The sequence below is a fragment of the Balaenoptera acutorostrata genome, chromosome 20 (genome assembly GCF_949987535.1).
Source record: "Balaenoptera acutorostrata chromosome 20, mBalAcu1.1, whole genome shotgun sequence".
NCBI lineage: Eukaryota > Metazoa > Chordata > Mammalia > Artiodactyla > Balaenopteridae > Balaenoptera > Balaenoptera acutorostrata.
The window spans coordinates 8,883,583-8,911,448 of NC_080083.1; the positions used below are offsets into that span (position 1 = coordinate 8,883,583).

The 27,866-nt window shown below is 53.5% G+C and overlaps 2 protein-coding genes across 2 annotated transcripts in view; both read right to left on the bottom strand.

Moving 5' to 3' along the window:
- Positions 1-9,145: 9,145 nt before the first annotated feature.
- The window catches only part of LOC103002677 (dynein axonemal heavy chain 2), a 105,696-nt gene continuing 86,975 nt past the window's right edge, over positions 9,146-27,866 (bottom strand). The window contains exons 77-89 of the mRNA XM_057536803.1: positions 17,305-17,491; positions 16,948-17,096; positions 16,638-16,821; positions 16,210-16,400; positions 12,012-12,203; positions 11,657-11,841; positions 11,230-11,458; positions 10,994-11,145; positions 10,757-10,871; positions 10,089-10,265; positions 9,917-9,991; positions 9,593-9,743; positions 9,146-9,449 (exon numbers count right to left, since the gene is read on the bottom strand). Of these exons, the coding sequence (XP_057392786.1) occupies positions 9,295-9,449; positions 9,593-9,743; positions 9,917-9,991; positions 10,089-10,265; positions 10,757-10,871; positions 10,994-11,145; positions 11,230-11,458; positions 11,657-11,841; positions 12,012-12,203; positions 16,210-16,400; positions 16,638-16,821; positions 16,948-17,096; positions 17,305-17,491 (2,142 nt within the window). The 3' untranslated portion in view covers positions 9,146-9,294. The remainder of the gene's footprint in view (positions 9,450-9,592; positions 9,744-9,916; positions 9,992-10,088; positions 10,266-10,756; positions 10,872-10,993; positions 11,146-11,229; positions 11,459-11,656; positions 11,842-12,011; positions 12,204-16,209; positions 16,401-16,637; positions 16,822-16,947; positions 17,097-17,304; positions 17,492-27,866) is intronic.
- Positions 20,364-23,579, bottom strand: LOC130706011 (dynein axonemal heavy chain 2-like). The gene is made up of 9 exons (XM_057536804.1): positions 23,419-23,579; positions 22,597-22,722; positions 22,310-22,458; positions 22,170-22,236; positions 21,886-22,036; positions 21,485-21,633; positions 21,165-21,298; positions 20,865-21,009; positions 20,364-20,664 (listed from the first exon to the last, which is right to left on the bottom strand). The coding sequence occupies exons 1-9, from the start codon at positions 23,563-23,565 to the stop codon at positions 20,395-20,397; spliced, it is 1,338 nt and encodes a 445-aa protein (XP_057392787.1). The 5' UTR covers positions 23,566-23,579; the 3' UTR covers positions 20,364-20,394.

Below are 27,866 nucleotides of genomic sequence, written 5' to 3' on the forward strand. Positions count from 1 at the left end.
TTCATGTTCCTGAACAGAGTCAGGGAAACACTGGAGCAGGCTGACCCGGCAGACTCCTCGCTCCACTCCCCTGAATCCTGACGTCTTGCTGGATCAGTGATCCTTCTGTTTGAGTCAAGCATTTGGAGGTCTGGGTGCCTTCATTTAAGTTCTGTCCTATTCCTCAACAACCTCACTTATCCTCACATCTCCCTGTGGCTCCCATTGTGATGGTAATTGCTAGCATTTAGTGAATACTTATTACATGCCAGGTACTGTGTTAAGCACTTTATATACATTTAAAAAAACTCCTCTCCAGAACCTGACGTAGTACTACCCCATTTTACAGATGAGGAAATTGAGGCTCAGAGAGGTTATATAACTCTGTCAAGGTCATTCCACAAGAGAGAGTAAGAGCTAGGCTTCTTTCCAGAGCCTTATTCTTACCACTCTTCTATAATGCCTCTGTACTATTTTCTGTTGGTTTTATCCTCACAGGACATTTCCTAGGTCAGCCTGCCCCTCAGCTCTACCCCACGGTACCATCCCAAATGTCTCATGTCTTTAGAGAAGGTGTAGGTAGGAGGCTGTGCAGCATTTCTCAGAAGCCATTGGTTTCTTGGCCATGAAGCTCATTCAGTTAACACATTCATTCAACGCAATTCCACTGAGGCACCCCAATGTGCAAACCTTCTCGCCAAATAGAGATACACAGAAGAAAACAGTCCCATTCAAAACTTAGTGAGAAGTGGAGAAGAGCAACACACACTCAGAGAACTTAAGTCTCTGGCTTAGGTACCATCTTTTCTCCTACAGAAGAATGGGGGATGGGATGGAGCAGGGCCTTAGGCAGAGAAGTGGCAGAAGGAGAGAGGAAAGCACAAGAGGAGTAAGATTTAGGATGTATGGGGCAAATGCTGTGGTGCAGTAGGGAGAGAAAGGAACCGAAGGGATCTGGAAGGAAGGGTGGGAATGCCAAGACTGCCATGGCAACGGCAGGTTTTTGTGACAATGGCCTCCAGTATCTCTCCAAATCAGTTCCCAATCACCCTCCATAAGCCAGGCTGTTCAACTATTATAGGGGCAAAGCCCTCCTCATTCCAAAAAAAAAAAAATCCCTCCAGGTATCTTATCTCTACTTTCTGGCCTGCAAACCCCAGGTTAATTCAATTCAGTAAGTAACTGAGTTGTAGCACTGGGGGGGAGGGGGAAGGGGGGTGATTTTTTGGTGGTAGTTGAGAGGCTGGTGAAGTACAGGGATGAACCATTCATAGGCAACAGAGGGGAGCTCCATAAATGAGGAAGGCTGAACCACTCAATCACCTCATGGTGGGGGGGATGCTCAAGAGTTGGAGTGGACCATTCTGAGGAGTGGGCATGATCTAGATCATATCAATCCTTCTTGCATATGGTGCAGAGCTGGACTGTTGCGGGGAGGCGCTGCATTGCTCAGGGGCAGGACTTACCAGATGGGAGTTTGGTGTGCCCTGTCTCATTGGAACCAGTGCCCCAGCAGTAGGGTGCAGCAGACCACAGTGGGTGGGGTGGGTGGTACTACGGGGCTGGCATGGTGCCTGGGGGAACCTAAAAGAAAAAAGCCAGTTAGAGGTGGGATCTCCCAAGCTGGAGAATTTTCCTATGCCCCCTGTCCCCTTATTGAGGAGAAACCTGGCTCTGGTGGTCAGATGGGATGAGAGAATCTGTTTCCATGGCAACCAGAAAAAGCCAACCCAAGATTGGTCCTCCAGCCTTCCCCTTTAGGAAGCAGCCTGGACCAGGGAGTGAGGGGAGCATGCTACAGCATCTGCGTTAAGTCCACAGTGGACACCCAACCCATGATCCCTCTTCTGACTGGACCCTCCTGCTGAGAGTCCTTGGCCCCAGAGTAGCCCTAACTGCCTCTGACATCTGCACCCAGGTCAGCTTCAGTCCTGGCCTCAGGCTCACAGAAACTCTTCCTTCAGTTCTGCCTCCTCCCTAACCTTATCAAGACACCAGACAACCCCACCTTCTGGACTCTGCCCCCTCTCCTTCCCCCAGGCTGATGCAGGCAGGTCTTGGTGAGCAGCACAGGTGGCCAGACTAGATGAACGGGCCCAGCAGGGAGGAGCCTTCCTCCTCAGCAAGGACTGTGACTCTGGGCCTGGGTCTGGAAGTGGCCTCTGCTGCAAGCCTCCCTTCCATCTACCCATCAAGGCCATATCCTGTTTCCCCATCACCTCCTTCCTCTATGTGGCCCAATTAGGTGATAGAGGCCCACTCCCTCCCCTCCTAACTTTCAGAGACAAGAAGTTACATGTCTAGGTCCAGGGCCAAGAATCTGGTGTCCATCCAGGGGTCAGACCTAAGTCTGCCTCACCTCAAACTCACTCCTCAGGGACCTATGTTTTCTGCCCTCTTAGCCATAGTTCTCTGCCCTTAAGCACCCAGACACTTGGGCTCCCAGTCTAGCCTCTCCATTCCCTGTCCTTCCAGCCCCCATCCTTCCCCCTGCCCCAGAGGCTCAGGCCTCCAGCCCCCAGCATCCATGATGCAATGAGCTGCAAGCTGCCTCAGCTGCTGATGACACTGCCCCCAGGGGAGGTGCTATTTCTGACCCATGCAAGGCCCCTCACCTGGCCAGGGTAGTGGTCAGCTGCAGGCTAGGGAGGCCAGGCAGGCAAGGTCCTTCTGCTGGAGAAGGGAGCTTGAGGCTGGAACCCTCCAGGACAGGGACACTCAGAATGTGAGACCAGAGAGTGAGTGAGTAAGAGAGAGAGAGAGAGAGAGAGAGAGAGAGAGAGAGAGAGAGAGAGAGAGAGAGAGAGAGAGAGAGAGAGAGAGAGAGAGAGAGAGAGGGAGAGAGAGTGTGTGTGAGTGTGTGTGTGTGTGTGTGTGTGTGTGTGTGTGTTAGTCTGTAGCATTTGTATTTGTGGTTGTGTTGGGGAAGAAGGGGATGCTGGGGAGGGGCCTTAGGACAGACCAAGAGGAGGAGTGAGGGGCAGCCAAGGGGGTCAGCCAAGGGGGTCAGCGGGGTGCGTATGGGGTGTCTGGACACCAGAGTGGGGGAGGGGCCAACAGCCATTTAAAGGGCCAGCCCCAGAGCTTTAATCCCTCACCAGCCCTGGCCCCAAGCCGGAGGCTGTAATTCATCTGTCCAACAGCTGGGGTGGGTGTGTGTGGTGGGGGGGGCATGTGGACGGGAAGGGGGAGCTGGGGGAGGGGCTGGGGCTTTCTTGTGCACAGAACCAAACAACAAAAGGGGAAGCTGAAGGGCCAGCTCCAGTGTGCCCAGGACAGGCTGCTGACCTGCAGACCTGCCGGTGGCCCCCACCTGATGGCCGACAGACTCCGTAGTTTAGACTCAAGGATTCTTGGCCAAGGAGTCCATGAACCCAAAGGTGGGGCCCCGGAGAAGGCCCAGGTTGAGTGCCCCCCAGGCAAGCTGTCACCCCTCCGTGCAGGTCCCATCCGCAGCACTGTCCCAGACCTGGCAGGCCCCGAAACAGATTCAGCCTCAAATGCCCTGCTCGCCAGCCAAGCCTCCCCAGACAAGGCCTGCCGGCTCCCCCCTCCCGCTGGTGCAGGGTGGCAGCGGCCACACCGAGGCTGTCCCTTTAAATCATTACCACCCCTGATTGTGTGGACGAACAGAGGGCCCTGCCCCCCAGGCAGAGGCTTGCCACCTCCCCCCCCACGAGTCCCCAGAAATGTGAGGGCCATTTAAAGGGACAACAGAGAGGCAGCCGGGTCTCTAACCGTCCCCGCCCCCACCCCAAACACACTCACAGACCCTTTCGCCCGCGACACATAGCCCCTTGCCCCTCCAGAGGGCCCCCCAAATTCCGGTTCTCTCCCCACCCCTAGAGACTGCTAGAAGGAGAAAGGGGCCAGAGTTGGGGGGCGGGGAACTGGGGAAACGAGAAAAGGACAGGGACTCCCTCCTTCCTCAGAGCCCCAGGGGACAGGTCGGAAGGAAAGCAAAGCCTGGAGAAGCAGCGAGACAGAGCCCCGAAAGGTGCCGCGGGCAGACCTGGGGCGCACAGGCTGTCGGTCGAGGGGAAGGGAGTTGGGCTGCACGAGACAGCGGCGCGGCCAGCGGGCGACTAGCCCAAGTGGGGAGATGGAACAAGGAGGGCAGGGGGCAAAGAGGCAAGGCCGGGGGAAACGGGGAGACGGAACCGGGGAAAGGGGTCATCTGGGAGGGTGTGGAGGAAAACCCGAGAGGGGAGGGCGAGCCAGGCCGGGGTTACCTGCTGGGTGTCTGTCCCCCGGCGGTGCCCCCGGAGTCCGGGTAGGGAGGGGGGGGAGCAGCGGGGGGGGGGGAGTGGGGGCTGGGGGGGGCGGGGGAGACGGTCCCTCCTCTGCCTCCTGGGCCTGCCCCGGCGCTTGCAGCCTCTGCCTCCCTCCCTCCTCCTCCCCGTCCCTGAGTCCCGGAGTCAAACAAAGAACTGTAGCAGGCTCTCCCCAACCCCCTCCCTCCCTCCTCCTCCTCCTCCTCCTCCTCCTCCTCCTCCTCCTCCTCCTCCTCCTCCACCTCCTCCTCCCCTCCCTCCCTCCCCACCAGCAGGCTCCCTCCTCCTCCCTTCCGGTCTCTTCCTTTAACTACCCGCCCCCCCCAGCCCCCAGCACTAGTCTCTCTACCCACCCACCCGAACCTTTTACACACCCCTCAGCCAGCCCTGTCCCCGCAAAGGAAACTGTGGAGTCCCTCTGTAAAACTGAAAGGCTCCAAAGAGCATGGGAGGGGACTGGGGTCTTGCTCAAAAATCAAGAACCACAATACAATTATTTTATTTTCACAGCCAGAGGAATAGTCTTAGCTGTTTCTTCTGCAAGAAGAGGGAAAAAATAATCGCAAAGAAAGCAATACAAATCTGACTAAAGCCCTCATCAAATAAAGTGCACAATGCAGTGGAAGCTAATCCCCAGCCCCCCCACCCCACCCCCCGACCTACCAAATTAGCACAAACTCTCCACTTCTCCCTGGAGAACTCCTAAGGTCTTGGCCAGTTTGAAGCAGGCCTACCAACCATAATAATAAAAATAATAACAGCATTTAACAATAATAAGCATTTCATAACAAGCGTTCATTCAGTGTTCATTCTGTGCCAGGCACTGTGCTAAGTGCTTTGCATAAATTATCTCATTTTTTTCCCTATCAATTGCCTAGAAGGTAGGTATTAATATTTCAATTTTCCAGATTAAGAATATGAGGCACGGGGAGGTTGTGACCTTTCCAAGTCTCTACAGCCACTAAGTGGCAGAGCTGGGAATGGAATCCAGGTCTGATCTGACAGCCCAAGCCCTAAGGTACATAAAAAGAGAAACCAATTTTTTCCAATACCATAACCAACCCCAGGACTTAATAGAGAAGGGCAGCCATAGCTATCAACTGAGTCCCCTTCCTTCAAGAGACAGAGATCCACCCACCTACACAGAATAAAGGCCCTGACTTTTCAGTCTAACACAGTTTCTTGACCCTTTTCCTCACTGTTGGGGCTGGGGGTAGGGTGCCATTGATTAAGGTCAGGGCTGAGCTGGTATCCAGCAGTATACCACACAGCTCTTCTCCTGGGAGGTAGCTATCCGGCAACCACTCCCACTTCAACTCAATACGGGGGCGGGGGCGGGGGCAATGAGACACTTGGCAATGCAGCAGGTGGGAAAGTAAAAAGACTGCTGGGAGACTCTTTCCAGGAGGGACGGGGGGCTTGCAGGAAAAGCTCTTCCGTGCCAGTCTAGGGAAAAGTGACCCAGGCTTCGCTTCGCCCAGCAAAGGGGCAAAGTCCACCACACCACACCCGTGCCCCTCCCCCTCACAAGACTCCAGGCCAGGGTTTCCCACCTGCAGGACGCTAAGGCCAAGGGAAGGGAGAGGGAAAAAAGATGGCACGGGGTTGTAACTGGACTCGGGGCGGGGGGTGTGGTGGGGGGAGGGGGCCGGAATGGAAAGGGCACGTGCACTGGTGACATCATCCCAGGCCACCTTTAACACAGACCTTTGACCCCGAGGGGCGGAGAGGAGCCTCAGGCTAAGCTTCCTGGGAAATAGCCTTAGGAATTCTGGGAACCCAAAAAGGAGAGGAAGGAAGGAACCCAGGCGTCCCGCCCTTATCTTCTGCCCCCAACGCGGCTCCAATCCCATGAACTCGAGCCTCTCGGCTCCTCCTCTCCGCCTCCAGCCCTGACCTCCCAACCCACATTTCTGACGGAGTCCCGACACGCCTCTCAGAGATACTGTGCCTTCTCTCTCCTGGGCGAGATCTCGGGTGGGGGGCGGGAGGTGGGGGGCGGGGGCACCAGGTCCCGCGGGGCTCCGTCTCCCATCAGCGGGATCCCCCGTGCCCCAGCCGGCCGCCAGCCGGAATCTGTCTGGGTCCCAACTCTCCTGCCCCTCCCCGCGCTGTTCCAGGGCGGAGTCTGTGGAGTTGAAATCAGGACACGGCAAGAGGAAGAGTTATATAACTGGGAGAAGCCTAGAAGGACGAGTGAAGACCGGGAGAGGCAGCCCGAAAGGAGCCGAGGGAGGTGCAAAGAGCACCAGGGCGAGGGGGGAAGAAACGTTAGGGATGAGAAAGATTTTGGTGCACATCAAAGGGGAGGAATTCACGCGAAGACGGGTTGTGATGGTCCGGGAAGAGTCACCTGGCCCGTCCGGGGCTTCCCTGCAGCGCCCTCCCCAGCCACCAACAGCAGCTGAGCCCGAGCGAGTGAAGCCTCGGGAAGGGGTGCTGATACCCGTTCCGTTCGTCTTGGAGAGGCAACCTTAGCCAGAGCCCGGGAAGGCAGCGGCGGAGCATATGGGGCCGGAAACCACAGCTCCGCCCAGCCCACCTGGGAGAGTGGGGCACCAGCTGGGGGTTGGTGGGGAACAGGTAGCTGGCTCCTCCCACGCCAGGCTGGGCAGTAACGGCTTGAGACCCAGAGAAAGGCTAGCGGACCCAGACGTCTGGGTCCCCCCGGGGCTGAGGAGTGAGTGCAGCCCGGTACTAGTTTGCGAACAGAGTCTCTAGATGGGGGTAACTGGGGGAAGCGGCGAGCGCTGACTCGCCGCGCAGGCGCGGGGGGCGGGGGGTTACTCGGGCTCGTGCGGCGCGGGGAGGGGGAGTGGGCGCGAGCGTGTGGGAGTGCACGTGCGGGTCCCGGGCAGCTACCCGCTCCCAGCCTCCACCTCTTCCCCTCCCCTTTCCCTCTTCCTGTCGCTCTACGATGCCTCCTCCACATTGGCTGCCAAGGCCCTGATGTCAGAGGCAGCCGCTGGAGCGGATTGGGCGGACGCGAGAGTTAGGGAATCCGGCTCCTGAGTCTAGCTCTCCAGTTACTCTGGCAACAGGGCAAGCAACCCCCGGGAGGGAAGGAGAGCTGAGCTCAGCGCCGCGCCTGGGTCCCGCCTCCCTCCGGACCAACGCCGAGTCCGTTTCTGTGGCAGCGCAGCTCGCTCGCTGCTCCCCTGCTTCCTCCTAGGGATCTCCCTGTCTCGAGAACCAGGCGACCTGCCCTCGACCTTCGCCGCAGTCTCCCAGCCCCCCACTCTGCCAACTCCCATCCTAAATCAGCCACAAGCCGCGGCAGACAGGAAGCGAATCTGCGTTGCTTAGCAACCTGCCCGCGTGCCCCCTCCCCACTATTTACCCCAGCTCCGGGAGGCGGAGTCCCTACCCCCTCCCCCGCCCATGCCCTTTGCCCTCCCGACCACAATTTCCTGTGAGGGGGACCGAGATGACAGGAAGTCAAACAAGCACCTCAGCCCACCTTTCCCTCTGGCCGGGGCGGGGGGCTTCGGCTGCTTTCACGGCCACATCCCCCACCCCAAGCCCCTGAGTCGCGCTGTGCGTCTCGCTCTCGCCATCTCGCGGCTACGTCGCGAAGGTTCAGCGGAGAAGGGCCCGAGAAGGGCGAGAAGCTAGGAACGGGAGGTGTCAGAGTGGGGGCAGGACCGGGGATGAGGAGACTATCGGGGTGAGGCCGAGTGCAGGGAGGTGACGTGCGGTGGACGGGATGGGGGCAAAGGCTACCGCTGGGAAGCTGTCGGGGCTCCCAGTGTGAGGGTCAGAGCTGAGGCTACATACCTCACCCGTGGGAAGAACCAGAGGGAGACTTGGCGCGGCCCGGGACCTGAGACACATCCCTGACTACACCCGCCCTCAAGAGGCCATCGCACTGACCTAACTGCAAACCCTGATCTTTGGTCCTGCCCTTCAGTTAGGGACCGCCGCGCCCCGCCCCCGCCCTAGGGTCGGGAAGGGGAATCCCAGCCCAAGAGGAACAGGGAGTCAGTCCTTTCAGGCCCCTGTCGACATCCGGAACCCAGGACATCTGCCGCCCAGCTCTTCCCTCACCCCCGCCCTGCTCTTTTCTAGGGGACCCAGATGTCCTACGCCCAGTCTTCTTCCCAGTGCCTTCCTTTCCAGAGACCCGAACGTCCATCCCCAGCTCTACCCTTCTTGCGACTCAGGAGTCCCGCCCCACTGCGCGGAGATGGTTTCCCTTTCCAGACGCCTTCGCGGCTCCCCGTTACCTGGTTCTGGGGTGTCCCAGGTGTTCAGGTTCCCCAAGGTCACCCAGGGGGTCGAGCGGCCCCCCCCTCTCCCAGGCCGGGGCTGGGGGGGCCGCTCCGCCCCGTGGCGCAGTTGGATTTTCCAACACAAACACCGCCCCCCTACCCCCCGCGCCCCAGCCCCGCCCCCTTCTCATGGTCCCGCCCCTCCCCGCGCCTAAGTCCCTCTCTCAGGCTCCGCCCCGCTTTCTGCCGGTCCCGCTCGCCTCAGCACAGGTGCCGAATAGGATGCCGAATGCGGGGTACAGGGTTCAGGGTGCAAGGTACGGGGGTCCAGCACAGATCCCTGCCTGACAAACCCCTATTCCGTTTGGATCACGCGCCCTTCCAAAGTAAGCCCCGCCCCACTCGCTCAAGTCCTGCCCAGAGATTTAGCCACATCTTCTTTAGGCCCCACGGCCCTGCCCATTCGTTCAAGGCCACGCCTCCCCTCCCTCTCAAGACCTCCCACTTCCCTTGCTCCTTTCCCGGTCCAGTAGCTACTCATAGGAGCTCTCATCCTCCGTAAGGCCTGGGCTTCCTCCTTCCCCAAACCCCCAGCATCCCATTGAGAGACTTAAGGCTTGTGGTTGTGGGTGTTTTAATGCACTGAGCTCCAATACAATTCTCCCACCTTTATGGCTAGCACAACCGGGTACTACCAGGGCCCCCTCAGACGACAAATTCAACCAAGGTCAAGGCCAGAGTGAGGTCCAGCGTCTGTCCGAGGTGCATTATCAGCCTTGGCTTTTAGAGTCCTCGACCCTCCCTCAAGCGGTGAAGAAGGGGAGGTCCTCTCAGTTATCCAGGCTCATGAGTAGAGCAGTGCCCCTCTTGATCCAATGATCAGATGTCATGGTCCCAGAGCGGAGGTCGATGCCAATGACAAAGGATGCGCGGTCTGAGCTGCCTGCCCGGTTGGGATAGTAATAGCAGGGACAGGAGTACATGCCTTCGGGGAAGGAGAGGAGAAAGTCAGACCCTGAAGCCTCTGGCAGAGCAGGGCAGGAGCAAGTGTGGGGGAGGGGTGGAGCAGAGACTGGGTTAGGATCCAAACTAGGGATGGAGCAGGCAAGCTTGAGGGAACTGTCCCACCCTTGGCACTCTTCTTGCGGCTCTCTGTAGGCCGGAAGTGGATCGTGGGCATGAGGCAAACAAGCTGCATGGGCTCTGCCTCCAGCAAGCAGGAGTTCTTCCGGTCCCAGCCAGCACCCTCCAGGTATAGGCCCCGAACCCAGACACCATCCTGGGGAGACATGGGGGCAGGTTGGGGGGAAATCTAGACCCTCAGTTGCCAGCACCCCTGTCCTGCCACCTCTCCTCCCCTCTCAACCAATTGTTTCCCACCTTTGCTCCCAGCACCCTCCTCCTCCACCAGAACCCCCTCTGCTTGGAACCCCGAGCACATCTGGCTCCCACCTTGGGTGGATACACTAGGTTGCTGTCGTCCACAGTGGAAACAATAAACTCCCAAGAGAGGCTGTCCACTGAAATCTGGGGATTGAAGGTGAGAATAAGGGAGGACCCCCAAAGAGGAGAGCAGATACATATCCTCAGCAACCGTCCCCATCACACTTTCCACATTGCTCACATTGTTTTGGCGAGCTGAAGACTGCAGGACAGCAGTGAGGAAGCCAGTGGGAAAGGTGAAGCCAGACAGCCAGAAGATCACAGGAGGCCGTGCGCGGCTGGCCCACAGCTCAAACTGTTCCACCCGCATGGCCAAGTCCCGGGTCCATGAAGCCAATGGCTTTTGTGAGGGATATGCCTGGAGGAGGAGAAGGCAGTGTGTGTTTATTCATTCACTTATTCATGCATTCAAATCCTTGTTTCAACACTTGCAGCAGCTATAAGAAGAATATATGCTGTCAGCCCCTGTTCCCCAATCATAGTTTGGCACAGCTCTCCAAAAGCCAACTCCCAGGAAAGAAGCATAAAATGACAACTATTAACAATAGCACCAGTAATATTAACCAGTTACCATTAATGAAGCACCTTCTAGCATTGTGCACAGTACTGGGAATCCTTGAAACATCCTTGGAGAGGCTAGGAACTTACCCTGAGTAAGCTTCTAACTAAATAACTTTTCAAAGTCAGTCAGTAAAGGGCAGAGTCAGATTTCAACCTTGAACTTGTCTGGCCCCAAAGCCCAGGCTCACTGCTTTTTGCTATATGCTTCCTTAAAACCAGGAGGTCACCGGCCCAGGGGTGAAAGGAGAGTTCATTGTTGGATTAGGATCAACAGTAATGTAATCTTGCCTTTCCCCAGAGCGGAGGGACATGGGCATCAAAGATGCAATTGAAAATCTCTTCCAGGCTTGTAGACATGACGATGAGGCCCTGAATGCCTTTTTCTAGGTCTGTCAGTGAGAACCTGAACAGGGTAAGGTGGAGGGTTAGGGGTGGGATGGGCCTGGGAGAGCCATCACAGGCAGGGAGTGAAGGCCTTTCCTCGTGCTCCCTCACCACGTTCCACAGAACCGCCCTCCATCTTACAGGATGGTCTCCATAAGCTTGTTGTATCTCTGAATCTCCTGAAGAAGCACCACATTGAGTGGGGAGGGGTCCATAGCCAGCAGTTTTCGGGTCCCTTCATAGTCGATCATTTCAGGGATCTTCTGTTTCACATCAGCAGCCAACTCAAGGACCTGCCGAGGCAGGAGCTCTGAGCTCTGAGTGCAGACCCCTCTTCCTCATTGCTTTCCCTCCCCCAGGTGTCTGTCTGTCCTTACCTTCTCTTCCCGGCTCTGGTCTCCGGCCCTGGTGGGTGTAATCTGGGGTTGCAGGGAAAGCAGAGTCTCAAAGAGAGTTCGTGCCTCAGTGATCTGGGAGGCCACATCTGCATTAGGGTGCTGGCCAAAGGTCTCGGGGGGGTCCATGCCGGGCAACATGCTAATGTACTCCTTGTATGAGGCCAGGCTCCCATCCTTGGGGATGAAATAGGTCTCCAATACTGACAACCTGGGGAGCCACCGCATAATTATCCCTGTGTCGTGGGGACTCTGGGGCTCCCATGCCAGGCCGAGACCCCATTCCTCCAACTCCTGGCTCTTGCTCCACCCCCCGCCCCACAGTCCCACAAAGCCTGCCTTCTCCCAATCTCACATTCTCTCCTCACGCACTTCCCCTGCCCCCAGCCCATTCAGCGCACCCCCTCACCTATAGGAGGGGGTTGATAGAGCCTGCTCACAGAAGTAGTCGTTGATGTAGGTGGTGAGCAAGCGCCGGTCCCAGTCATCCGTGACGTGTCCGCCATAGTTGACACCAGCGATGAGGTACTTGAGCGCATCCCAGGGCGTCTCCTCATACTCGTCCAGGTAGAGGCTCAGCAAGTTCTCTGACACCTGTGTGCGGTCCCAGCCCGAGCCCCCAGCCCCACGCACAGTTATGGCAGGAACCCTTCCAGGGTCGCTTTAACACAGGCTTCCTGTCAGTGGCTATTCCTGCAGGGCAGCCGTGGGGCAGGAAGTGTAAGGAGACAGGGCTGGGATGAGGGACCCTGGTTAGCACAAACCTCAAAGTCGGAGTCATTGAAGCCACAGATGATGTTCCAGCCGAGTTGCAGGAACTTTCTGCGTTCAAGTAACACAGAGTGGAAGAAGCACAGTGCAAACAGCAGCTTCTTATACTTGGAGGGTTTGGAGCAGCGGGAAAACTGTGGTTCTGTCATCAGTTGGTAAAGACGGGTCATGTTGGCCTTTAGGCCCTGGGGACAATGAAGTACAGAGGTGGGATGACATGCATCTTGCTTGGCCCTGCCACTAGCACCGTCGTGTACAGTTGTGGAGGTTGCCCATTGCACAAGGGCACTGGCTGAAGGGATGAGTGGAGGCTGAAATCCAGCCCTTGAGCTGCAGGCCAGGGTGTGCGCTCATTCACGGGGCTGCGTGCCTTTCCCTGATTCACACACGGACACTGGATGGGCTAGTGGCAGCCCTGTCTTCTTGTCTCCGCACCGCCCCCCCCCCGCCTTTTGATCCCCTCAACCACGATGTTCTCAATGGTGGGTAGGCCGACTCAATTTGGGAGTGCCAGAAAATATGCACAGAAACATAAACGTGCACTACTGATGAAGAAAAATGTACACAACTATGGGCAAAGGGTCAGTAGATAGTGTCTCATCAAGGAGGAACGTTCTATGTGATTGGATTTATCCGGCTTCATGAACAGGTTGGGATTTGGCCTAAGTCTTACAAATGGGAAGGATGTGACGAGGCTGAGAGGAGGGCCTTAGTTTCCCAGAGATGGGAAGAATTGAAGAAATAAAGGCACAAAGGGGAGATAAAGTGAGAAGAGAAGTCTAACTGAAATCAAGTGCAAGTGCTCAGGTGGGGAAAGAATGGCCATGAGCAGATGGAGTGCAATAAGAAGGGCAGTTGGAGCCGTTTGGACCTGATTCACCAGGTATCCTGGAGCCATTTCTGTCTTAAGTAGGACAGTGATACGTTGAAAGAGTATTTTAAGAAGACTCATATATGATGGACAGAATGGAGCAGGGAGAAAACAGAAGTAAGAACATTGGATAGACCAATAACAAAAAGAAAATATAATTTTTAAAAATACCATTTATAACATCATCAAATTATGTAAAATACTGTGAAACCACCGAGTCCTAACCACTGGACCACCGGGGAATTCCCTTTACACATCTTTATAGAGAAACTTACAAAACTTTATTGAAATAAAGAACAGGGACTTCCCTGGTGGCGCAGTGGTTTAGAATCCGCCTGCCAACGCAGGGGACACAGGTTCAGTCCCCGGTCCGGGAAGATCCCACATGCTGCGGAGCAACTAAGCCAGCGCGCCACAACTACTGAAGCCCTCATGCTGCAACTGCTGAAGCCCGTGCACGTAGAGCCTGTGCTCCACAACAAGAGAAGCCACTGCAATGAGAAGCCCACGCACCACAAGGAAGAGTAGCCCCCGCTCGCCGCAACTAGAGAAAGCCCGTGCGCAGCAACAAAGACCCGACACAGCCAAAAAAACAAAAAACAAAAAAAAGAATAAATGGAGAGACCTACTATACTCATGGATTGGGAGGCTCAATATCCTAAAGACGATGATTTCCCCCAAATTGATCAATAGAATTTTTCTGGTGAAAACCTGACAAGCTAGTTCCAAAATTTATGTTGGAGAATAAAAGGTCAGGAATAGCCTGGAGAAGGACATTGGTGAGGGGACTTGCCTTCCCAGCTATCAAGAATTATTATAGGGCTATATAGTAATTAAGACAGTGTACATTGACCCCAGGATAAACAAGTTGACCAGTGAACTGAATAAAGGGCCCAGAAACCCATCTGTATATATATGACATGATTGGGACATTTAACAAAATTGGAGTATATAATACATTTAGATTAAAAGAGTGTATCAATTTATTGAAGTTGGCAACTGTGCTTGCAATTATATAAGAAAACATTCTTATTCTTAGGACTGAGCCCTTTACACTGAAATACACTGAAGTATGTAGCAGTAAAGGGCCAGGATACATGCAATGCACTCTCAAATGTTTCAGAAGAAGTGTGAGTGAGAAGAGAGAGAAAAACAGAGAGAGATCAAATGATAAGGCAAGTGGGACAAAATGTTAACAACAGATGAATTTGGGTAACATACATGTGAGGGTTCTTTGTACTATTATTCTTACAACTTTTCTGTAAGTTTAAAATTATTTCCAAATAAAATATTTTAAAAATATTGGCCTCTTTGTCAGCTTCCAAAAGAAATCTGGTTGCACCAACTATACCCTGAACGTCCTACTTTCTCTGAAGGTTTGGTGGGTCGCAGGAAGGTTCTGCGTCACCAGCAAGCAGCATTTCACAGGAGGCTCTCCTGGGCTGAGCTAGAACAGGGCCCTCTCCTCTGGTGACCCAACCACGGCAGAGCCATCCTCTCTGATTCCTCTCTCCTCCTGGGTTTTGCTCCAATTCATCATTGCCTCCACGCTCACTGCTTATCATGCCGACCTAAACAGCACCTACCTCAGGGCCAACACATCTCTACCCATCACAGAGGGTGGGGCTCAGCCAACAGAGGGCCCACGGGCTACCAAGGCACACACCTCTCTTAGGAGGCAATAAGAAAGGCTCTTAAAAAATGAACTAAAAAAAAAAAATTCTGTTTCTTTGGCAACACACTTCTGGACTGTTTTGACATTTTTAAATGGGGGTACAGAATGCTTTTGTTGGCAGAAAAGAATATAAATAAAAATCAACTTTAAACATATATTTTTAAAAATTAGTGGCACCATTAACAAAAATGGGATGAGGAGATAGTCTACGCGGAGGATGACTTGTTTTGAGAGCGTGGGATTTATGGTGCTGGTGTGCCAAAAAGAAATGCTTCGTAACCAGATGGAATTCAGACCCGGCACTGAGTTTGATACTGGAGCCAGAGATGGGGATTGGGGTTGAAATCAGGAAGAGGACAATTTCTCCATCAACTTGTGAAAGGAGGAAATGTAGAATGAGGAAAGGACAGGAGGAGAAAGAAACACAGAAGTAATAAATAATGTGGCAAGAAACAGAGGGGGGGGGACCAGAAGTGTGTGTCAGGGAAACCAGGGAGAGGGACAGTCAACTGTGCCAGCTGCCTCCAGGTGGTCAAAAAGGATTTAATGATGAAAGACATCCACACACCTGTGCATGCAAACGGTCCTCATTTATTGAGCGCCTAATACATGCGCGTCCCTGTGTTAGTCATAGGATGAGCAAAACGGTGAGGGGAGAAAAAAGACATGGCCTCTGCCCTCTTCTTGGAGCTTACAGTCCAGAGAAGAAGTCAGGCATCAACCAGAATCACACTAATACGTGTAAAATTCCCCACAGCAGGAAGACCAGAGGGAGTGTTGAAGGTTTTAGGAGTGTTACCTAGACATGGAGGTCAGAGTCTTTCTGAGAAAGTGCTGGTGGGGCTGAGACCTGAAGGGGCAAAGGAGGGGACGGGGAGGAAAGCAGGGAGGGCAGCACATGCAAAAGCCCCAAGCAGGAGAATACAGGGTCTATCAAGGAAGAACAATAAAGCAATTTAAAAATCAACGGTGTAGGTAGAGCAAAGAAAGTGAAGGGGAGAGCGGTGACCGACAAAGCTGGGGAGGCGCCCGCTGGGGCACACAGGCCATGTGAATAGGGTTTTGATCTTGATTAAAAGCAATGAAAAGCGACTAAAATAGTTTTAAGTAGGACGTAAGTGGGTAGGATGCAGCAACATCATCAGATTTTAAATCTGCAATTCACTGATTGCATTCAGTGGTGACCTTGTAATATTGGAGAGAAAATTTTCAATAGAGTTGGAGGGAAGGAAGGAGAAAGGCCGGGAAGTGACATCTGGGAAAGAATGTAAGGAAATGTCGGGAGGAGGAAGGGTCTGAAGGGTCCAAGCGCTAGTTATACACACTTTCTTTGCCTCCTTTTCCTACCTGTAAAATGGGGGTGATAGTACTTACCTGATAGGTGTGTGTGTGTGTTAAATGGATTAATAAATGTAAAGCATTTAGAACAATGCCTGGCATATAATAACACTCAAGAGATGTTAGCTATTACTATTATGTTCTAAGAGTTCGGCGCACAGAAGAGAGAAAGGAGGTGGAATTTTTTAGAGGACAGTAGAATCAAAAAAAGCCGTGTTGTTGTTAAGGTTAAACCCTCTCTCTGAGGCCTGGAAGAGGAAAGGTAGGCCAGATGGCACGGTCGCTGCTGGCTGTCAGTTGCCCATACCTTTGGCGGCTCTGTGGTCATCTTGATGCTGGCCTGCAAGATGGAGATAGGGAAGTCTGGGTGGGGGCTGGAGCTGAGCCAGAGGCGGAAGGAAGGGTGGGGATCCTCCACCTGCAGCTGTTCCACCAGTTTGTCCAGGTGAGGCATCCATGACAGCGACAGGTGGCAGTTGGCCAGAAACACCCAATGTCCTGCAAGGAGATGCCGGATGCGGTGGCAACCATTCCCTATGCCCCACCTGTCCCCCCACTTTCCACCTGATTGTGTGTGTGGTGGTTGGGAGAGATGGGGTCCAAATGCTCAGGTGCCACCCTGGGGCCTTCTGGAGAAGTGGGAGCTGCAGTTACAGCAGGGCGAAGGAGGTGGCAGGTGGTGGCCAGTCGGGCCAGGGACACAGATGGGGGCAGAAGAACAGGGCGGACACTGACCCTGAACCACACCCTCTCGGAGAAGCCGAGCCGCGATGGGGGCCTGGCCCTGGCCCAGAGACAGGGCATGGAAGCGCTGGGCCATGCCTGTGTGCTCTGCCAGCTGGAGCAGGGCACTGGTGGGGTCCACGCCGGGGGACAGGATAAATATGAGTGGGGTCCGCGGGGCTGAGTCTTCCATCACCTGCCGGCAGCACAGGGCGTGGGCTCAGGCAGAAGGCCGGGTGAGGCAGTGGGACAGAGACTGAGGAAATGCGGGCGGCCGACTGGGACAGGGAGAGGGAGGCGGGGAGGAAACCAAGCCACTGACCAACTTCATGTTTAGCACAGGCGGCTCAATGAAGCGGGAGCCAAGGTTGGAGACGATGAAGGAGGTTACGCAGAACGCCACGCGGTCCTGGCGCAGGGAGCGAACGATCAGCATCCGCTGCATTTCATTGCAGGCGTTCTCCCACTCACCTGGGGGTGAGGTGAGTAATCGCAGGGAGAGTGAGTCGGGAAGAGCAGGGGATGTAAACAAAGGGGCACCTGCAGGAACGCTGGGTCAGGAGGCAGGTGCGCTGAGGGAACTTGGGAGAGAGAGGGGAGGAATCAGAGAGGGAAGAGCGGGCACGCGGCTGAACGAGGGCGGGAGAGAGGCAGGAGAGGGAGGCCTGCGCCCAGGCACCTGGCAACATAGCCTTCTCCGGGGTGGCATTGGTGTACCACAGGTGCCAGTCACGAGGATACTGTTCAAAGGAGTTCATGAGCCCGTGGAAGTTGGTCAGTTTGTCCAACTCTGTGATGTTATCCCAGTAGGCGTCTGCGAGCCAGCTGGTACAGGGGTTATCCATTTGGCCCTCGCGATCCAGGACCTGGGGCGGGGGAGGGTGGCGAGGAGAAAACGATTGACCGGGAACACCCCAAAAGAAGAATTATCTCTCTTTTCAAGGTGGAAAAGCCATGATGAGTATTTCATGAAACAAAATGAAGAAGTAAATACAGGAATCTGAGGTGAATCGGAATTCACCTTTATTGGGGAAATAAGTGGGGTGGCGGGGGCGGTGGGGGGGCTAGGTCTCTTGAGACGCTGTGCGGAGATGGCACAGTCCGAAGTTAGGAAGAGGGCGCCCTCTGGTGGTTGCCTGGCAATAATGCCTCCTACCCGAATGATTTCAATTGCAGCCTCACCCTTCACAGAAGCACAAACTAACTGTTCACTCACTCATTTACCCTTTTTAACAAATATTTGTTGTTCACCAACTATGTGTTTTAAGCACCTGGGACACACCACTGAACAAAACAGACAAACACCTCTGCCCTTGAGATTATTTTCCAACATGAGACAGCGGATACTGAACCAAAAACATAACAAGTAAATTATCTAGTACGATAAAGGTGGCAGTGCCACGGAAAAAGAGAATAGGTTGAGGAGGATAAGGCAGATTGGAAGTGCTGGGGGTAGTCTGAAATACTAAATAAGAGAGTCAAGGAAATCTCAGTGAGGTGAGATTTAAATCAAGACTTGAAGGAGGGGAGGGGGAACAATTTTCTGGCAGAAGGAACAGCCAGTGCAAAGGCCCTGGGGTGGGATATGTCTGCGACGGGAGGAGGCCCGTGCAGCTGGAGTGGACGGAGTGTGGAGCTGGGCAGCGGGGGATGACATCAGTGATGGGGCATCCATTTTCAAAGAATCTCTCTGGTCGCTGTGTTGAGAGACTAGGGATGGCAGAGGCTCTTGCTAAAATCCAGATGAGAGGTGAAGTGAAGGTGGCAAAAGGAACGAAACTGTTGTCCAAGGAGGGTGTGCTGACGGATCAGGGAACCGTGGTATGGTTGGCAGCTTTAAGGGCCCACCTGAGGTGTACGGTCATGGATTTAAAGTGAGTCCAGTCGGTGTGGGCATGTTTTTCTCCAGCCAAGCTCAGCTGCATGGGCCACACTGGGACAGAGGGGAAGGAGAGCTGGATCTTACCAGAGCGGTAGCTTCAGCGAGCAAATGCCACACCGTGCCGGGGGTGAGGGGGGGTGGTGTGCAAAGGGGCTGAGGCTGTTTACAAGGGAGAAAGTGTAATGGTGGCCACGAAATTAGGCTGGGGAAGGAGTGGCCTGAGAAGCAGTGAAAGAGTGGCCAGCTCATACCAATCAGCTGGTCGCAGGTAAGGGGCCCAAAGCCCCGCCTGTAACTCGGGCAAGGAGGCACAAGGCAAGTCACTCCCCGCGGCCCCCCCAGGAGTTTGTCAGGCGCCTGCTCCTGCCAGCGTTCCTCCGCGCACGCGCGCTCGCTGGAGCCTCGGGCCTTACCCTCTGGGTCTGGAGTCCATCCCCAGCCTCGTCCGCCCCACCCTCCGATGTGCCCTCTGCTCCACTCACCACGCCCCCGCGCAGAAAGAAGTTGTATTCATCCATGTTGAGTTTGCCGGAAGTCTCCAGGATCTTGGCACACATCTGAAAGCTGAACAGCAGCTTGTGGCGCTCGAAAAGGGTGCGGCAGGTGTACCTGGGAGGGGGACAGGGGATGGGGGTGCGGGAGGCAGGGTACTCAGCATGAATGCCTCCTGAGAGAAGAGCAGACCATCACAGAGCCCTACACAGAAGGAGGGTCTTACTCAGCTTCGAATCCAAACCTCCTGTAAACAGCCAAGCATTCGGGGCACTAGAGAGAGGACGTGGTTTCCCCAGAGTTTCCTCAACAACGACTGGACCCCTGCTACGTGCCAGGTACTCTGCCAGGTCCTGAAGACACAAAGATGAACAAGCGCAGTCTCTGTGCTGGAGGAAGTCAGGTAGAGTGGGGAGGACAGGCGAGAGGCCATTGGCTACCATAGGATGTGATGAGTCCTATACAAGGGTGGCAGCCCCCGCCCTGCCTGGAGCAGAGCTGCCGGAGGTACAGCTGAGTTACCGAGTGATGCGGCAGAGCGGAGAGGGGAGGACGCCAGGGAGAGCTCAGAGCACAAGCAAAGCAGGCAGTGGGGGCGGGAAAACCATGGCGTGCAGGGCGGTCAGCGGTGCTCAGGCATCCAGCGTAAGGAGGGGAAAGGTGAGGCTGGGAGGCAGGTGGTGGCCAAGGCACGGAGGACTTTGTGGCCACTGGACACGAAACAACCACCAAAGAGTGTAAGCCGGGAGTGGCATGGCCAGATTTCTGTGTTTGAAAGGCTCACGCTGGCGCCTGCAGGAGGACAGATTAGAGAGGGACAGACTCGGAGGCAGAAGGACCTGTTGGGAGCCCGTTGGGGAATTCAGAAAGATCACGGCGGCCTCCACTGAAGTGCAGTCATGGCACTGGGGAGACCCGGGTGGGGTGGGGGAACAGTTTGCAGAAAGAATCATGAGCAAAACCTGGTGACGGATCTGAGGGGTGAAGGACAGCGAAGAGTCAGGAACACCTCCTGGCTTCTGGCTTGGGTGCCTGGGAGGTGGGTGTTGGTGCCACTCAGGGGTGTGGCCCCGAAGAAAGAGGGAAGATAACGAGTTTGATGTGAAACAAGCTGAACTTGAAGGGTCTGTGGGACGTCCAGGCAGAGGGGTCAGGAACCTCGCTACTCGAAGTGCGAGCCACAGACCAAGGGCAGCAGCTTCACCTGGCACTTGTTAGAGATGCAGGCTCCCAGGCCCCAGCCCAGACCTACTGAATCTGAGTCTGCATTCTAACACTATTCCCAGTGCGTCGTGGGCACGTGAACCGTTTGAGAAGTGCTGGTATAGGAGACGGTCCTACACACAAGGCTAATGCTCAAGGGAGACCTGAAGAGAAGATACACTGGAACAGGGACTAGTCAGCCCGTGGATGATGGTTAGACCCCGACCGTGGACGCCACCCAGGGCAAGTATATGGAGAGAGGAGCAGGGGGACAGGAGCGGTGGCATGGGGCAGCACGAAGGCACAAGTAGCAAGAGGGGTCGGCGGAGAGCCACCGGGCCTCCCGCCGAGCTCGCGCGGCGCGCGGGGAGGCGTGCAGACCTGTAGACGGCGTAGGTGTGGTACTCGTTCAGGTAGTCGATGCGGTCCTCCAGCTTGTTGCTGCGATGGCTCTTGTCGATGCTGAGGATAAAGAGGCTGATGTAGGCGTCCAGCGAGAACTGGTACATGGGGTCGATGCGGCCCATGTCGTTGAGCACGAAGAACAGCACCGAGGCCCGCTGGGCGCATGGGCGGTAAGCCTGCGGAGGGGGCGGAGTCAGGGCCGGAGGGGCCGGGGCTCGGGCAAGGAGGGGGCCGGGCCGGAGGGCGCAGGGGCTCACCTCTCGGGCCAGGTCGATGTTGATCTCCGTGGTTTCGCTGGTCTCCAGCTGCTCTGTCACCTCCGTGGCGGTTATCTTGGAGGTCTGCAGGGTGTTCACCAGCTGCACGTCATCTAGCAGGGAGCCTGTGGCCTCGTTCAGCAGCCTGGAGGGAAGCCAAGAGGCACGTGGATGGAGAGGCTTTAGGGGTACTGGGCTGGGGTGGGGGGTGGGGTGGGGAGGCCCCCCATCAGCCCCCCCGGGGCTGTAGTCAGGCCTGCGAGACCGGCGGGCCGGGGGTCGGGGGAGGCAAGGTCTCACCGAAGGATCTCGTCCTCCAGCTCCTTGAGCTTCCTCTTGCCAGCGGCGATATTGATGACCAGCGAGTCCTTCTGCTCCTCCAGCTCCGGCCGCTCCTTCCGGACCACGATGCCCAGCAGTTGGGCCTCCAGGCCCTGGGATCGCCAGGACTCGTGGTGAGAATCCCACTGCGGTGACCTTTACCCGTTTCATCCCTTTACCCCTCTCAAGCCCCGCATCCGCAGCTGCCCGACACAATCTTAGCCTTTTCTCAGTCCTGCCGGACTCTACAGCCCTTCCGGGTTCACCCTAGTTCAGTCTAGGCATCAGCTCCCACCCACCTGTTCTTTGACAGCAAAGTTGACAATGGTGGTCTTGGCTGAGGTCTCTGGGCTGTAGTGGGGGTTGGAGAGCTTGGTGGTGATGTAGAATCGGAAACTGGTATTGTATTCCACCTCCTTATCGCCGATGCGCATCAGCAGCCGACCACCTGCACCCGCAGGAGGGTCAAAGGCAAGGACCCCACGTGACCAGGTGTGGGCTGACCCATTGTTCCCCAACTGGAATCCAGTAGCAGTGACTCAGCCTGCCCTAATGGCCCCAGCCCAGGGCTGTCTGAATACAAGGACAGGTAAGTAGAGGACAGAGCCAAAGACCCAGCCCTTTCTTCCCCTGTGTCTGACTTGGCTGGGCTCTAGGATTTGTCCTCCAGCCCAATCCCACAATAAGCCTGGGCCCTCACCAGTTCGAGCTACAGATTTGTTGAGCACAGGGTTGAGTGTGGGGTCCAGATACTCCTGCACGTTCTGGAGCAGTACTGGGTGTCCAAACTGGATGGCCTTTTCTAGGACTCGAAGGTAATCGCTCATCTGCAGATCGATGATCTGTAGGCCCTAGAGAGCAAGGGAAAAGATGCAAGAAATGCTGCAGGATACAAGGCGGGTAATGGCCTAAGGGAAGGACCTCAGAAAGAGTTAGGCTTGGGAAGAGAATCTAAGGGGACAAGTCAGTCCCCCAGCCTTATACCTGACTTCCTTCCATGTTCTTGATCCATTTCAGGGCCTGGGCCTGAGGATCAATCATCAGTGCCCACCTGAAGGAGGAAGCGTGAGTCAGAAGACAGGCTCTGCCCTTACTCGGCCTCGTGCTCCCAGCAGCATCCTTACCTGTTGCCACGAGTGACGATGATGCCATTCTCAGTGGAGAAGGCATCCGAGGGCAACCCTTGGATGTTCCAGTCCCGAACTTTGGTAGGATTGGACAGGAATTTATCAAAGGTGAAGTGGGGTGAGCAAGGAACTTGCAGCTCCGAGATCTGGGTGAGAAGAGCCCCAAGCTTCAGCCTGGAGATCTGAGTCCAGCACCCCTGCCCCTTCCCGACATCTCTGTTACTCCCAAAGGCCACAATCTCAGAGCCCATGAGCTCACTCGTCACGCCTAAGCCCTGCCTCACCTTCCTGATCCAGATTTGGTTGACGATCTCATCCCGGTAGTTGGTCAGGAAGGGTCCCATGTAGGACAGGAAGGCAGCTGCCAGGAGACAGTCTCCCACCAGGTAGCCCAGATCCCCCGCCAGGCCCTGGAGGACAGCAGGGGAGGTGTAAGGCTGCCTGGGCCCCCAGCCTGGAGACACCTGGACTGCTGTGAAGGCACTCTCCTCTGGACACTATCCAGATCAGAGAGAGTCTTTGCCTCTCCTAGACCCTTGCACCCTGAGAACTCTAACCTACTCTCACAACTTTTGAGTGCCCCGTCCTTTTTTCCCTTTTCTTCATATTTGGGCCATGCCGTGCAGCTTACAGGAATCTCAGTTCCCCAACCAGGGATCGAAGCCGGGCCATGGCAGTGATAGTGCCGAATCCTAACCACTAGGCCACCAGGGAACTCCCTTGAGTTCCCCATCTTTAACAGCAATGTTTATTTCTTATGATAAGGCCTAACCCTCTTGTGAAGCCAGGAGCTCACCGAGGGTAGAGACGACATGCCCCAGGTCGGCTTCAATCAGGCCAGTGGGCTATGTCAAGGGTCCTCGTGTGTGCTTTCCAGCCCTACCTAAACCCAGAAGCAGATACCCCATGGTACAAAAAGTCTCTGCTTCTACTATTCTCACCAAATGTGAGGAGGTGGAGGGGAAGAACTCCCATGCCCCATTCTTGGATGTCCCTACACCCAAGTATCCCCATTCCCCCCGCCTGTCCCTCAACCTAAACGGGACGGGAGCTCTTGGCACTGGTGGGCAGGGAAGAAGGACAGCCAGGTGGTGCAATGATCTCACCTTCACCGTCTCCTCCCATCGGGCCTTCTCGCCAGCCAACCCAGACACCAGCATCCCGGCTCGTTCCAGCTTCACCTCCATCTCCTCGGACTTCTTGCGAAGCTCCTCCTTCTGTGCCAGCTTCTCATCGTACTGTTTCTTCAGCATCTCCAGTTTCTCAGCCACCTGGGAGGGATCAGAGTACAGGGATCAAACACGGGGCTTGAGGCCAGATTGTTCTGGCTTCAGATCACCAGTCTGCCGGGTTGTGGGAAAATGAACCTCGGGGAAAATGATCTCTTTGAGCCTGTTTCCTCACGTGCAAAATAAGAACAATCAACACCTGCCCTACAGGGTTGTCGTGAGGAGAAAAACAAGATCAAATATTTGTGATAAGTTGCGTTTTCTTTCCCATCCCTCCACCACCCTTTCCTTGAGCCTGGAAACTACTTGGTAACGGACTCAAGGCTGAGTAGGAGACAGACCTCTCGTAGCATAGTGATAAAGCACACAGGATGTGTTGGCAAGAGAGGACCAGATAGCACAGAAATAACCGCCACTCCGTGCCAGAGGCCACACCTAAGGTGAGACCTTGAGAGAGGAAGAAGGAGTTAGAATGAAGCCAGGAGCTGCTGGAGGGAGGAAGAGGGAGTCCATTCAGGAAAAAGGCCCAGGTCCGACGTCCCACCGAAGATGGGACCTGGGAAGAGCCTTATCTCTTAGAGAAGCCTCCCTCACCTCGACTCATTGGAGGTTGGAATATACCACTCAAATCATTTTTTTTTCTTCTTGGCCGTGCCGTGCAGCTTGTGGTATCTTAGTTCCCGGACCAGGGATTGAACCCGTGCCCTCGGCAGTGAAAACACAGAGTCCTAACCACTGGACTGCCAGGGAACTCGTTATCACCCAAATCTGAAGTCAAGAACTGACTGTGTGGTGATTGTTTTGTAATGTTTAGAAATATCGAATCGCCATGCTGTGCACCTGCAACTAACATAGTGTTGTAGGTCAATTATACTTCAAACAAACAAACATAAAAAAGAAATCAGATTTGTGATTACCAAAGGCAAAGATAGGGGTGGGGGAGGGGAATTGGATGAAGGCAGTCAAAAGGTACACACTTCTCGTTATAAACTAAATAAGTATTAGGAATGTAATGAACATGATTAATATAATTACACTACTGTATGTTGTATATGAAAGTTGTTAAGAGAGCAAATCCTGAGTTCTCATCACAAGGAAAAAGTTTTTCTTCTTTTTCTTTTCTTTTGTCTCTCTATGAAGTGATAGATGTTCACTAAACTTATTGTGATCATCATTTCATGATGTATGTAAGTTAAATCAATGTGCTGTACACCTTAAACTTATACAGTGCTGTATGTCAATTATATCTCAATAAAACTGAAAGGGAAGAAAAAAGAACTGAGTCTTTTCCAGGACCCGGTATGTGTGCCTGACTGGCGAACAGTAATTGTGTCTGTGAACACACCGTGTCACCTGTTCTCTTCATGAAGAGGAACGAGGGGCTGGCCTTACACCAAGTGCCTGCCACACAGTGTGCACACGATAAACATTAGTTCTCTTTCCTGCTGCATCCCCACTGGGAGAGGCAGTCTGCAGCAGTGCAAAGAGTGCTCAGATCCTTGCCCCACTTTACTGAGTGATGGCTGTAAGGATAAATGTGGGTTGTAGCACAACGCCTACTGTGTAGTAAGCAGGCAGGACCTGGGCTCAGCTATTGAGATGGACCTCCGAGAACTTGGGAATGGGAAAGGTAGCTCTCCAAAGAATATTTTTTAAGGCAAAGTGGAGATTCAAAATGTCACCCTTGAGTGACAGGACGGCTTATAGGTCAAGCCTTGGTAGGAATCTGTTGGAAGGCATTAGCATCTAAAGAAAGAAGGTGTCACTCAGTGATCAGCTGGGCCACTTGGAGGCTGGGGACCTACAGGGAAATGTAGGTCCCCTTGCACACGCGTGTTGGGTTATCTGGCAGGCTCTACCGCGTGACCCCTGTCATCAGGTTCACGCGACCCCCTCCATGCGCTGAGGCCATGCTCATCAGCAACACTCTGATTATAATTCGGCTTCCCATGGAGACTGGTCTCTGGCGGGGCAGCCAGCCCACATGACGGATCTATATTTCATTATTTATTTTGTGTGTGGTGCTGTCTTCACTGTTTTTATTTTTCATGCAAGAAATATATGCACAAGGTTAAAAACCTAAATAATATAATAAAAGGGGTTATAATGAAAAGCAACAGTCCTCTAGCCCACTTTTCCTACCCAGTCCCATCCTTCAGTAGCAAATTATTTTTTAACCATTCCTCTTTTTATTTCTTCTGGTAATTACTTCCATATCTCTGACTATTACGCTTATGCCGCTACTATACACATATATATATATACACACAGTTTTTAAATTTTTGCAGTTTTAATCTTTTTTTAATTAAAAATTATTATGAAACATTTCAAACCTAGAAAAAAGACTAATAAAGCAATACCTATATACCCATCACCTAGATTTAACAGTTGTTAACATTTTGCTATATTTATTCCATCAACTTGTTTTTTGCCAAAGTATCTTAAAGCAAATTGCAAACTCATGACATTTCAACCTTAAATACCTCATAAGGCATCTCTTTTTTTAAAAAGGACATAATCATAACATCATTATCACACCTAACATCATCTTTATCTTTTTTGAAAATAACTTTTCCCATTTATGCCTTTTTTTTTATACTATTGAAATTTTATTTATTTATTTTCAAGAAACAGGATTTTATAATAATTTCTTTTGCTGTGTAATACAGTTTTTATACTGTATGATGTTTTCTTCTTTTTTTAAAACATCTTTATTGAGGTATAATTTTGAATAGTGAATATGTTTCACATGAATCAACATTCTGAAGCAACGAAAACGTATACAGTGAAGGGTCCATCTTCCTCCTACTCCTGACCCCAGCCCCCAGCCCCAGCCTGAGAGAGAACCACTATCGCCAGTTTCTTTTCTTTTCTTTTTTAAATTTATTTTTGGCTGCTCTGGGTCTTCGTTGCTGCACGGGAGCTTTCTCTAGTTGCGGCGAGCGGGGGCTACTCTTCTTTGCGGTGCGTGGGCTTCTCATTGCGGTGGCTTCTCTTGTTGCAGAGCATGGGCTCTAGGCGTGTGGGTTTAGCAGGCGGCACGTGGGATATTCCTGGACCAGGGATCGAACCTGTGTCCCCTGCGTTGGCAGGCGGATTCTTAACCACTGCGCCACCAGGGAAGCCCTATCACCAGTTTCTAGCGTAGGTTTCCAGACAGAGTCCATCAATAGTAAAGAAAATGTCAGCACCGTGAGGGCAGCATCATGTTCACCACTGACTCCTTAGACCTAGGGTAGTGCCCAGCACTCAATAAATATTTCTTGAATGGATGATTTTTTTTTCAAAAAGATAAACGGTAACATTCAATAGCACTGTTCTGTACTTTACTATTTTTTCTATATAAATTTATTTATTTGTTTATTTTTGGCTGCGTTGGGTCTTCGTTGCGGTGTGCGGGCTTCTCACTGAGGTGGCTTCTCTTATTGCGGAGCACAGGCTCTAGGCGCGCGGGCTTTGGTAGTTGTGGCTCGCGGGCTCAGTAGTTGTGGCTCGCGGGCCTAGTTGCTCCGCGGCATGGGGGGGGGTCTTCCCAGACTAGGGCTCAAACCCGTGTTTCCCTGCATTGGCAGGCAGATACTTAACCACTGTGCCACCAGGGAAGTCCCTGTACTTTACTATTTTTTACTTGTCTCCAAATCAGTTCTTGTCAAGCTGCCTCATTCTTTTTAACAGCTGCAAATAATTTTGTGTATGGTGGAACCATAATTTATAGAACAAGTCTCCTGCTGATGGACGTCTGCGTCTTCCCAACATTTTCTATTATAATGATGCTGTAATGAATCTCCTCCGTGTACTTGCATAAGCACATCTTGACGCTGCTATTTCTTTTCTATTTTAATTGTTTACTTTGTGAATAAGTAACTTAAAAATTCAAGAGGCATAAATAAGAGCATGAAAAATCCTCCTCCCAGCCCTGTTCTCTATCTACCCAGCTTCCTTCTCGAGGTAGCCAATGTGACCTGTTTCTTGAATATTCTTCCAGTGCATCCTCTACGGATACTACAAGTATATTCTATACAGCTGTTTCCTGGTTTATCAACGTTAGACTATTTCTATGGACTCTATGCTGTGCTAGATGAAGATCTGATTCCCTTATACCTCCATACCACCAACCCTTTCTCTCTACTCCTAATAGTTTTCTCTTTCCTACTGGCTACCTTTATAATGTTAAATAACACGGTTTTTGTTTCTTTGTTTTCTACAGCTCCTCCAAGCATGTGGACTCTTAATTCCCCGACCAGGGATCTAACCTGTGCCCCCTGCAGTGGAAGCGCAGGGTCCTAACCACTGGACCTCCAGGGAAGTCCAAACATGTTAAAACT